At 54.1% G+C, this 12,653-nt stretch overlaps 1 protein-coding gene across 1 annotated transcript; it reads left to right on the top strand.

The window, feature by feature from the left end:
- Positions 1–6,067: 6,067 nt before the first annotated feature.
- CGCA056_v008596 (Sterol uptake control protein 2) lies at positions 6,068–8,335 on the top strand (the record flags this gene model as incomplete). The annotated part of the gene is made up of 6 exons (XM_037323843.1): positions 6,068–6,177; positions 6,224–6,523; positions 6,575–6,802; positions 6,856–6,892; positions 6,944–7,920; positions 8,044–8,335. 6 exons carry the CDS (start codon positions 6,068–6,070, stop codon positions 8,333–8,335), a joined length of 1,944 nt encoding a protein of 647 aa, XP_037178219.1.
- Between the last annotated feature and the right edge of the window lie 4,318 nt (positions 8,336–12,653).

The raw sequence follows: 12,653 nt of genomic DNA on the forward strand, positions 1-12,653 counted from the left end.
GAGATCCCCCAACAAATTGCTATCTACTTGAGACGAAAGGCGAAAGCATCGCATCTTGTTTTGCCGGGGTGATGGAATTTAACGTTTTGTGTCTTTGAATTAGCCTTCTCCACCGTCCAACCAGCTCTGACTCGCTGCGCGATATGCAACCGCGGACAGGGCAGAGCTGCGCTAATGATGCACCGAGGTAAAAGCTCCAGGTTAGCGGACCACATCGTGAAAGCATTTTGCAAGAGACCTTCGGACGGAATGGCTATGACAAAGAGCAATAACCTCAAACCTTGGCTCCAAGATCCGACCGGACGGCCCTCCCAAGGTTTGCGGCACGTCGGCTGCCTCCGGGATTCAACTGAAGTGTGTCGGAATTCCTGCCGATGGGGATCTCTCTCTCAGCCTCAGGGGCAAAGAAGACTGTACGAATACCGCAGTGCATCTGGACGGACTACGGACAACAGATTGATGCTATTATTGCGGATTACCAGGATGGCACGCGAGTCGGAGAAATAACAAAGGGAGATGACATGCCCCCAACCGTTGCACGGCAAATGGTTGCATGCCGTGTCATTGATTCAAGCAGAGCACAAACCACAAGCTTCTATTGATGGTTTGTTTTGGCAGCGGCAGCAGCAGATCCATACCGTGGACGGTGAATCTTCACAAGAGGTCGGCACTTGTGTGAGTGCTGTGGTTCGAAAGCTCGGACGCCACGGGCCATGGACAGAGGCTTGAAAACATGTCTTGAGTGGCCGTCAGGTCGGTTGGCAGCGCCGGCCGTTTCTGGTGTCGCGGGTTTGGTCTCGGAGAAGCTCACACACTGGTCGAGTGGGAGAGCTTCGCCTTCAGGACGGTCTCCACTTGCTGGGCTGGCACGCTGCGTGCAGCGCGCTCAACTTTTTCATCGCCCGCCGCATCGCATCTCTCTCGCCTTCTTCGGCCTAGCCTGCCACGGGGCAAAGGCCCGCATGAGTGATGGGATGCCCAAGGGGGAGGAAGCGCACGGATGCCCATGATCCATGACCGCATAACGTTCGCTCGTCGTTCTAGTGGGCTGGAAATGGGAACAGGGTCCTTCCTCATCCGGTGGGGATGGGAAAGGTTGGTTTTCTACAGACAGGGGCCGGGGCGGGGCAGCAGCCGAGAGTCGAGAGTCGAGCATCTCAGCTGTTGCGAGAAGCTCAAGGACATGGCATGATGAGAAGTTTTGCAGCTCAACTCTCTTTTCTGTCAGCCACGAGAAGGGCGAGGACGACAACGACGACGCGGCTGCGGCCGAGACTCTGGAGTCGTCATCCAAGTTGAGACGATTGCGTGTGCGACTTCGGGAGGATCGAGTTTCTGTCGGCACGGTTTGGGCTCATGAATTTTTTGTAATTCTTCCTCAGAGCAGTCAAGGGCTGAGAGAACAGCAGACAGCACCCATGTCGGGAGGCTATTTGTTGGACCCAGTGCTAGGGCCGCCCAGTTGGGGTCATAGGGCGGGCAGCACATCAGCGAGCAAAATATCGGGTGTCGTTGGGAATGGAGAGAGGGGCCACTCTCGCTGTGGGCGCACACACGGAGAGAACCGCTTCAAGTGCGGCAATGGGCCAAGATGATGGAACCTTTGTGTAGGGTTCTCTGCATGTCACCACACCAACAGGTGCAGGACGGCCAGGGGCGACAAAGATGAACATGTCCACATGACGATGTCGCTCTCCAGGTTTCCAGGTCCCGGTCGGGCTCTGACCGAATCAACGCCGGGCAGAAAAAAAACAAGAGGTACTCATTTTCAGCCCTCGGGGGGCTAGTCGGATGCAGGCCGAGGCAAGGGGGCGAGTACCGAATGCAATGGATTGTTACTCTGGGCAGTGCTCTCTCGTCGACCTTTGAGAGAGAGCGATAGCTCCCGCCTACTACCTATTTTCATGCTATAGGCCCCGCAACTCTGTTGTGTCTTCACCATTACCTAAGGCAAGGCCAAGGAGAAGCGGTGGTCGACCGAACAAGGTCCAATGGAGATGACCTTAGTCACAGCTTGACGAGAGAGGCCCATCCGACAGATGGGGCCACGGAGAGATTTACACCCGCGCGATTCAAAGTTGAAGCTTACAGTGAGGTATGGGGATTGTCATCTTGGACATTTGGAGTCTAATGCCCCTTAATTCTGAATGTCATTCATCGATATTGCCGAGCAGCAGCAGCAGCAGTTGGGACGGACGAAAAAAGCAGCGGATGAGAGCTGCCGCCCGGGTTCCGATCGTCTGACGACGGGACTCTGCCAAATATTGCCTTTTCGCTGAAGGATGCCACGGCTGCTGCCAGAGAACGAACGTACGCACGCATGAAGCTGACGCTGGTGTGTTTAGGACAGGACGGTGAGCGGTGCTCTGTCATCCGCTGAATGGACGGGTTGCACGAGAAGGAGAGCACGGGCATGTTTGCATGAGCCAGGCGCAGGGGCGGATAGACAAGAGACAGAAAGATGGGATGGGATGGCAACGACACCCATGAACCATGACTGGCTCGGCATGGCACACAAAGTCACCGGCACGGACAGAGGCACAGACGAGCAGAGACGCAGAGTCGCTGACTGGTGATTGCTTCGCCTCGATTGTGTTGTGACTAGCTCCCTGCCGGCAGCGTGGCATTGGACTGACTGGATCAGGACAAGATTGACCGTTGGCCCCTATTCTCCGAGTCGGGGGGAGGGGGCTTGTCTCTTTCAGCTCCGGCGCAAACGGGCAGGAAACGAACATCGAGAATAGAAGCTATACGGAGCGGCATGAAGAGCGTGGCATGGCAAGGCATCAGCGGCGCGATGCGGTGATGCGATCATGGGTCGGTAGCGGGGGAGGGAAGGGAAGAAAGAGTAACGAAACAGCCGCGAACTACAGGCATCTCTCGGTACCGACTCCATAGGGTAGGTAGCCCGCGGGCTCCCAGGGCAGAGAGGTAACAGAGGCAACGGTGCCCTGTGGACGGACAAACACCAACCAGCCACCTCGCGCAAGGCTAGCTGTGAAGGGCATAGCAGAGGAACGCACTAGAAAGTCGCCGGGTGGTGCGGACTCTCCTGGCTGTTGAGCGTGTTTCTGTCGTCAAAGTTTGGAACAAGCAGCGCGAGCAGAAACGTGAGGCGCAGCACTCTCGTCGAAAGACTCCCAGTGGTTTGATGGAGGGGAGTGAGGAGGAAGAAAGGCGAAAGAGGCGTGCCAGGCACAGGCCATGGGAGGCCATTCCGACATGTCACCAGGCCATACATGTACTAGCCCCATCACGCGTGGGGAGAAGTCTCTCGAGGGTGAGGTGAGGCACCCAAAGAGGTCACCCGCTTTCTGCACTAGCAGTCAGTCCTCGAATGTGAGTCGGTCAACGATTGTCTCCGCTGGCAAGTGGCTCTTCGCCCCGGCCCCCGGTCTCTCCCTCTCTCTGCGTTAGCCTCTGCTAAGCAGTTTTTTTCTTCTCTCTGGCGGCCGTCTTTGGTTGGGGCCCAAGAAGCCGGCTCACCCACGGGAGGAGGGGCCAGGTTGAAACCTATTTTTAATTCTGCCTCTTTTTAGGTAGAGTTGGGTTGGGCGGGCGGATGAACGGGGATTGGACTGGCAGCAGAATTGTGCCGCTATTCCAGATGAGATGTGCAGACACCATCTTTTGCTGACTGAATGACAGAGACGCCGAGCAGAAGATTGAGAAACGACGTCAAACAGCAGCACATCACGGGCAGTCTCTCGGTACGGCCTTGTCTGATGTTTGATGCTCGACGTCGATGTCCTCTTGGTCGATACGTATCTTTGCCTCCCTTGTTGTTTTTCTATCCCGTCCCATCCTCGTCCGCCAGTCGCCGTCTTCCCCATTCTTACCAATACCTTATTATCCCCAATCCTCATGCATTAAAGTACAGACACACACACTGCATGCACACACGCACACTACACACCACCACACAAACTACACACACACACACACAGGTACACACACCTCTTCACGTCACCTTGTGTAAGTCTTTCTCTGGCTTCCCATGTTCAAGACCCCTGCTCATATCACACACAGTCCCCCGGCACCATTCAAGGTGTCCCATCTCATCCCATCCCATCAGCAGCATCACGATTCCTGGTGCTCCTCCTTCAGAAAGCAGAAGAAGCTCCGCGCGATTCCCGCCGACCACACCAGACCCGTCGGTACAGGCCTCACCCCAGCCAGGCCAGTGTGTCATATCCCGCGCAAAGAACCCTGTCTGAAGAGTAGCGGTCCTGGCAGAGTTGAATCTGTCACTGTTGCTTTGCTGCGGCACTCGGCCTCTGTCACGCTTCGCTTTGCAGCAGAAGCGAAGCACTGAGGAACTGGCCGTTCTCAAAAGCCATCCCCGTTAGCACCCGGTACGTACGGAGGAAACCTAGCAACGATCCCAGCACGGGCGGTCCCTCCCCTCTCCTCCACAGCCCACCCACCACTACACTACCACCACTGCACAAGCCGAAAGTCACCACGGTAGGTTCTGCATGTTCCAGAGACAGAGAGCGAGGGCACCGGAGGCACAGGACGAAGACGAGGACGAGGACGAGGACAGGCAACAAGACAAACAAGCATGGCATGCTCTGCGGAAGCATAGGATACTGATCCTAGAGACATACGCACACACACCTGCACCTGCACCGCTTGTAATGCTGGCTGGTGGCTGTCTGGCGGATGCACAGTCTACGCTCTCGTGGCCCTCTCTCTCTCTCTCTCTCCCCCATCCATCCTCCTTGCTTTTCCTTCCTGGCTCCATGGAGATGTACATTGGACACCAGCAAGCACCACGCCCCCCTGCCTGTCCACACCTTTACCACCCGCCTACCCCCGTCTTTCCCACCCGGCGGCTCTGTCTTACCCGATTAGGGCGAACCGGGTGTGGACAGTGGCACCTGCTCGACTGGAGGACTGGAGGACTGGAGGACAGGAGGTGCAGGTGCAGCAGGTGCAGCTGGGTGTGTGTCCTGGCCTGTCCTGTCCTGTCCTGCCGCCCTTCCCTTCCCTTCCCTCTGCCTGAGTCTGAGCCTGTCCAGTCAGTGCCTCGTCTGCCTGTGCCTGTGCCATTTCCACGGCCGTGCTGTGTGGTGCCAAAGTCTCCCCCAGTCCACACGTCCCCATCCCTCCTCCTGCATCTGCTGCGGCCTCTTCTTGGAACATGGAATTATTTAACTGATTCGGTCCCCCAGCCCATCTACTACCGCCCTTTTTGTCTCCCCCTTCAGCCTACACCACAACATCTATCAAATATCAGCCTCGTTGAGCTGCTCGTGCCGCCCTCAACCACATTCGCTTTTTCCTAACTCTCACCTTTAGGAAGTCCTCGTTGACTCCTGTCATTCGCTTTCGCGCTTTTTGTTTTTCTTCCATTTTCCAACAATCTCATCCATCCTCCAAATCTCAAAGCCCTCCCCCCTCCTCCAACAACATCAACAAACCACCCTTGGCCTTTTCCACCAGATACTCGAGAGAGAAAAGGACACTATAACCCTCCAAGAACCAACACGCCCCCCAGCTTCGAAGCTACATCATCAACCCTGGTCATTTCAGCCTCATCCCTCGGGAACGCTAGCCAAACCGCCCACCTCCCGGCTTACAACCACAACCAGTCAATGCTTCGCAACTAAACCACTGGTCTTTTGATCAACGACACTCGCTTTACGGAAAAAAGAGGATTCAGAGACGGAACTGGGAAATCGCAAAAACCCGCGCAACTACGATCGCTACTAGTATCAGGAACTGGGAAAAAGAGACCGAAGAATCCGCTCGAAGAAAAGGACCCACGACCAGAAAGAGAGAGGAACCCGCCAAGAGTCGATATCGAGTACTCGGGCATTCTTTGCAAACTTCTGCCACTCAACATCTGACGCTCCTGTCAGTTGCTTTACACATCCGGCTTTCCGTCGGGTTGTGCCTCACTTCATTGCGGTATAATTCTGTCTGGGCAGCTTCGCTCCCCGGTAACGACACTACACTCGCTTCCACACGGTTCAAGCCGTGTGCCTTCTTGTTGGTTACCTCTGACTCCTGCGGCTTGAGCCTGGCTGACGTCTCAGTTCTTTCGTTCAACTCGCTCACAATGGCCGGTCCCGGAGGTGGTCCTCCTCGCCGCAGTCACACCAAGTCCCGCAAGGGCTGTGATACTTGCAAGCGCCGCCACATCAGATGTGATGAGAACTTTCCTCAATGGTATGTCTGCCGGAAACCCGTCCCGTACGATACTAACGTGAACCAGCCGCAACTGCACCAAGCACAAGATTCGCTGCCCCTACAACGACATGCCCATCCCCGAGGACAGGTCGACAACCCCCGACAAGCCCGATCTCATGTGGACCCCCGAGATCGAGGCCGCCATCGCACAGTGGCAGCGCGCCGGCATCTTCCCCTTCCCCAACCTGGGCATCTACCCTGAGCCGAATCCTCAGTGCTACTCGGTCGAGGATCTCAGGTTGATCTACCACGTTGCAAAGATCTGTGATGAGTTGGCCGTCTTCGACTACAACGGCTTCACCATCTGGACCCGCCAGATGCCAACGTGAGTTCCTGACAGATGCACCTATCCGTTAGCTTTGCTAATTTTAAACAGCATCATCAAAATCGGAGTCACTCACAGCTATGTCATGCATGCTCTCCTGGGCTTCGCGGCCATGCACATTGCCTTCCTCACCGACTGTCCTCTGGTCGGCAACATGGGTACCGAGCACCGCGGCCTCGCCATGAACGGCCTGCAGGAGGCCATCAGCACCTTCGGCCACGAAACGTCGGACGCCGTCTTGGCCGCCTCGCTGGTTCTCTCGTGGCAAGCTACGGATTGGTAGGCAATACTATGCACCTAGCCGCCCGCAGCGCGCTAACACACCTTGACAGGAAAAGCTGGACCCAGCTCATGCAAGGAACCTCATCGGTAAGCCACCCACACAACAGCGCGAGGCTTCAAGATGCTAACCCGTCACAGGTCATCGAGGCCATGGACCCATGGAAGCACACCTCCCAGTTCGGCGACTTCATTGCCGAAAGCTGCACCTTCCCAACCGCGCCCGGCTCGCCCAGCCCGGATCACAAGCCGAGCCAGCCCCGCAAGGAGGACACCGAGGCCTTCACCAAGACGCTGCAGCAGCTGCAAAAGTTGGAGATTCACCTGAAGCACAACAAGGAGGAGAGCCACGTCAAGATGATCCAGCAGTTGGTCAGCTTCGTCAAGGGCGCCCGCAAGTTCAACACCGGCTTGTCCATCAGCCAGCAGTTTGAACGCCTCAGCCCCCTGCGCAACTGGCTTTTCTGGCTGCCCGTGATGCTGCTCAAGCGAACGGGCGGATCGCCCACGGCACTGGTCGTCATTGCTCACTTCTACACCGTGGCCCTCGTGACGGAGCGTCTGTTCCCCGACATTGGCGCCGCCTACTTTGGCAGCCTGTCCATCGGCCCCGTCGAGGAGATTGCCCGCCGCCTCTTGTCCATCAACATCTCCGGCACCGTAGACGGCGACCTCCAGACCCCCCTCACGCTCATGGAGTTCCCCATCGACACTGTCAACGAGTTCCGCCACAGGATGGGCTGGACGCAGCCTGCACGCACACCCTCGTTCCCTCAGTTCAACCCTCCCAACTTCTACCTGAACGAGCCCGTGCCCCTGCCGCCCGTCACCGATTCGTACATGCCGTACGGCACCCAGGCCTTCAGCTACAGCACCGAGTCCCTGATGATGCCCGAGACTGCCGCCGCGCCTCCCAACAACATGTCGCCGCTGGTGTTGTCGTCTCCCTTTGTGCACTCGCAGTACCTCAACATCCCCAGCCCCAACTACGGCGGCTACAGCCCGGCCTCCTCGACCTTTGAGGGCTCCATCGTGTACAGCGACAACGAGGACTACGGCTATGAGCAGCGTTTCGACATGAGCGGTATGCCCGCGGTCAACAACCAACTTGGCGTCGGGTTCGTCTCTCCCACCCAGCCCTTGTGGACTTAAACAGGCCCTGCCCTCTCTCCATGGCACCCTCGATAACCACTGCGGCACAACAACTCGCATGAAAGAACTCCGGATTGACCGCCGCTCAGGATGCCAACCACACCGACATACCCGCCGCCCGAGGACCAGCACCTCCTGGCATCGTCTTCGCACACGGTGCCCCCCTCGCCCTTCCTCAACCCGGAACAATTCGGCATGCTCCCGCTCCCCGAGTCACCCATCCCTCCCAACCTGCCTCTGCGCCACCGACACACCCCGTCGTCCTCAGTCACGGAGTCGCCGCGGTCCGTCAGCGCACCCTTCCCGCCACGCAACCAATGGCTGGGATCGACGCCGACTGTCCACATCAAGTCCGAGAAGGGCAAGGAGCGAGAGCTATAGCTCCGCTCCCCCCTCCATCTTGACCAGTTCTTTTTCAACACCATCGCTTGGGACCCTTGATTTTGAAACACCTTTAATTCCTGCTTCTGCATCGACACAGACGCCAATGTACACCACGCTCCTTGAAGACATCAAAAGCCCGGCCGCTGCGAGCCCGAGCTAGTCTCGACTCGCGCCCCACGACATTCCTTTTTATCAACCACGGACGATCAATCACATTAATATACGACTACACTCCTTAATCCAAGATACCCCCCTCGACACACAACACATACCGACAACCTTAGACGTTCCTTACCGGCATCGGATGATACCCCACTGCATCACACTCCTTATCATGACGTTACGATCCAAAAAAGCATTCCGGATTATAGAAGGGAAGAGACGGAAGAAAAAGACACTCCTTACGGATTACATTGGCCGCAATCCAAACTGCATAGCGACTGTTTCACGTGTTCGACGCTCAACACAACACAATCTACCTCGGCGTTTTACGGGAACCAAACAAGGGAATTCCGTGGTCACCGCACCACGAACTGCATTAGGCGGCGTTGGGTTTGAAATGATTTTTATAGCACTGTTATTTGTTTGTTACGAGGCAGGCTTGCCTCGCAGGACCTGTGCGCGCGCTGAAAGCAAAGTGTTTGGAATTAATGAATTTTGAGAGAGGAGCAAGCAAAGGGATCAGCAACTGTGCGGATGGGAGTTGGATTGTAATGAGTTACATGGCTCTATGCGCGCCCCCTCGAGCGGGCTGTGTGGGTGGAAAGAATATACTCAATTGACGACGCGCAAAAACAAAACGTTACATTTTGATTCGCCTGTGACCTGTGTGAATGTCGAATTGTTGGGGAAGCCCCCATTGCTTTTGCCGGCCAATTTTCGACGTGACGATGTCCCTGCTAGATCTCAGCTGGTGAGGGTCAGTCGTTTCTTTTCCCTAATCAGATCTACCGACACTGTCACCATAGTGCGGCGTCTTTTGGATGCGGCTAAGCGAAGCCAAGTCTGGATTGCCACGTTGAGGGATCGACGGCAGGGTTTTGCCGTGGACGAGCTTGCTTTTTGGCGTCTCGCGATATTGGTTGAGGTGGTTTTGCATATGACCTGCTGGTGAGGCGGGGGAGCTGAGGGTTGGTGGGGGGTTGGTAGGTGCGGACGGGATGCGGGATGGGGGGCGCGGGTTGAATTTTTGTGGCGAGGCGAGGCGGTTGGCGTGTCTTGGATACCGCGTGGTCGTTTGTATTTGTGTTTGTTTGTCTTGGTTTTGGGCAGGTAGGTTGATTCGAGGCTTTGCGGGTGTTGGAGGTGAGGCCTTTGGCGTGTTTTCATTTCTGCTCTTGCTCGGTATTTGGGAATGATACTCTCAAGATGGTATCAATGACTGTGGTATTGTGGAAGCTTGTGGTTTTTCAGAACCAGGCCAAGGAGTATGATTGGCACTCTGGCTCTCCAGCAGGTACGTTTCTCGACAGCTGTCAAATCGTTACATGAAATATTGAAGTTGCATTTCTCTTCCAGTCTTTTTCTAAGCGCACTTTCGAATATTCTTATACCGAGCGGCAACGAACAGCTTGGAGTATTGTCTGAAGCCTCATTGAAATCGTGGATCGAGCTTGTTGCTATTATAAAAGTAAGCGTTCACATGCTTTTAGAGTCGACTTGCGTTCAGGTATTTGATGGGTCGCATCCACAGCCTGCTTGTGTGGTGTTTCCATATCTTGCCTCTTCCGTTCGCCCCAAATTCAGGAGTCTTGCGGTTTGTTGATGGTCTCGGTTTGAAGCCTGGTGTATAAACTGTCAATAAGTCAGAAGAAGTGCTAGAAGATGACTGAAGTGGCCCAGGAGAGGCAACTGAGACGTTACGCTATGCCTATAGTTGTGTCTTGAGCAGACTCGGGATATTGATGGATCTGGCGAGTGATGTCGAGAGAGCTTTGAATCTGTCCGCGCTGCCGTCTGATCGCTGTCAAGGCTGCTTCAAAGTATCTGGTGCCACTCGGTAGCAACATAGTAATTGCTGGATGAAGAACCTATAAGCTAGCTCGTGCCTGTGAGATCAGAGGCTCTGTTCCACAACTCGACAACTGATCATCGTCTGAGTCAATTGACGGTTCATATAAATCCCAGCCATTGTTACGCTCTGGCTTATGAATGAAGCTGAAGACGGGACTGTACTTTGCCAGAACCTCAGGCGGTCTGTTGCGTATACGATGCTACCAATCAAGCGAAAATGCGGGAGAACACTGACTGTGACTCTAACCAACTCGGCTGAATGATAATCGTGAGCGCTCCTAAATTGTGCCAATGGACTTAAGTCGGCTGGCCCCAGCAGTTTCAAGATATCAAAAGCACAGAATTGTTGTTTCTGTGCAAAACTGTATTGTATCGATCCTACGATACTTTGAATAGTCAAGAGCATCAATGAAGGTCTACGGAAACGTTCTAGGAGCTTGGTAAGACAGGACAGATGTTGTTGACCATGTCGTCCATCTTTCTATGGACATTCGTTGACAATAATCTCAGGCCAAGATGCCGCGAGTCCAGCTCACATAACCTCTGATCAGACACTGCCGGTGGCGTGCTTGACATTGCGTCGATGATCGCAATCCAAAGTTAGAAACTTGCTTGGAAGACTACGTTACTGTCTGATGGTGCTTTCATGAGCTGCACCCAAAGGCTCCTGGCTATTCAAGCTGTCTATTTCTAAGCTTTGCCAGAGCCCGTCAGAGTCTCGGAACATATCTGTTATTCAAACGCAATGTTGAGCAGCATATCCCGTGTCTGTACAGCGACAATACTTCTGTGTTGCGTTCCAATGAAACCTCCTGCAGGGATGTCTGACCATGCGCGCCTCGCCATCTATGCAGAGAAATGGTACTTGTAAAATTGCGCACGTTTCTGGGTCACCTTCGGATCTACATCTGAGTATTGTGCGTCATACTCTCGTGATAACACTAGAAGAAAGCGGCCGAATGAGACATTCCTTCGGTACATCTTGGCATCCCTAGAGGCTCAGAGATCACATTTGCACGCCTCATATTCCAATGCCTCGTAATTCGATACGATGCTTGACTACGTGAATTTTGAACAAAGCAGTCAGACTGGACATGTTGACGCGCGCTATTTATGGTGATGGCGGCGCACCTCTCATCTCGCGGACTGCAACTATGAGCCGACCATCCGCGGCCCAAGATATTACTATTTAAACAGAAGTATAGACAAAACTTCTCAGCTTCTCAAAACAGCAGTTATAGAACGGTTGTATAAGTCTACAATGCTCCAACACAATGGAAATAATGAAGGTTGTCACCCTTGCTGCTCTTATACCTCACCTACGATTTCACTGCCGAGTATTCTGTGTCATACTCTTCCGACGATACTGGAAGAAAACAGCCGAGATGCGCGTTATCTCGGCCCCTCTGGTATCTCCAAGTTCGTGAGTGCGTTTCACACTCAGTGAAACATTCCTCACTTACTTGAACTCTCAAAAATGACCCCTTTGCTCCCCTTTGGATGCATTGCCTCTTCGCTTACTGCATAGCAGTACCACTCCTTGATATATCAACTGGCAATTCAAAGCTCTATTCACAAAAACAGCACAATCAATGGTTATTTAATCGGTATGTTGGGCTGCCACGCCTTGTCTCTATGCCGGCAATGGCCAAGCTGGAGAAGCTGGATGGATTGCAACTATACGATGCAACGCTCTCCCCGAGTTGGAAGCAATCACACAGTAGCTGAATTCGCCTGAGATATGGATCTGTGACTGAAATCCATGCCGTATACCCTCTTGATGACGCTGGAAGACAACGGTCGAGGGTCACGTTCTCTCCGAACTCCATTTGGACCTCGTCTTGTTTGGCTGATGGCGAAATCAAGGGTGGCGTCACCTCGAGCAGAACTTTAGGCTTAACATGCAATTTTGGCTGCCAATATGAGCTGGTCGCTGGATTGGCGTACCACTCCTTTTCATAGAGATTGGTGTTTTATAGCTCGTTCGCACTAGTGACAGCGGCTCAAGGAATGGCCTCACCATATCGACTACTATAAGTGACTGAGCTTGAGGGACCTGGCTGATCACACCATCCCCGGAACGTCTTCTTAAGGGTGATTTTGTTGGCAATTCCTCCACACAAACCAAGGCGAAAATCCGAATTGTCGTTATTGCGGTGCCAAATAAAGGGACTTCTCCCACGGGTGCAATGAAGACCGTACGTTGGACTGGTGCAAGAAAGGCCGTGAGTACCGAACCAAGGACAATATCTCATCTGCCATACTTATTCCATGTAACTGATTTACAAATTCGGCAGTTCTT

The sequence above is a fragment of the Colletotrichum aenigma genome (genome assembly GCF_013390185.1).
Source record: "Colletotrichum aenigma strain Cg56 chromosome Unknown KSG_Cg56_contig05, whole genome shotgun sequence".
Taxonomy (NCBI): domain Eukaryota; kingdom Fungi; phylum Ascomycota; class Sordariomycetes; order Glomerellales; family Glomerellaceae; genus Colletotrichum; species Colletotrichum aenigma.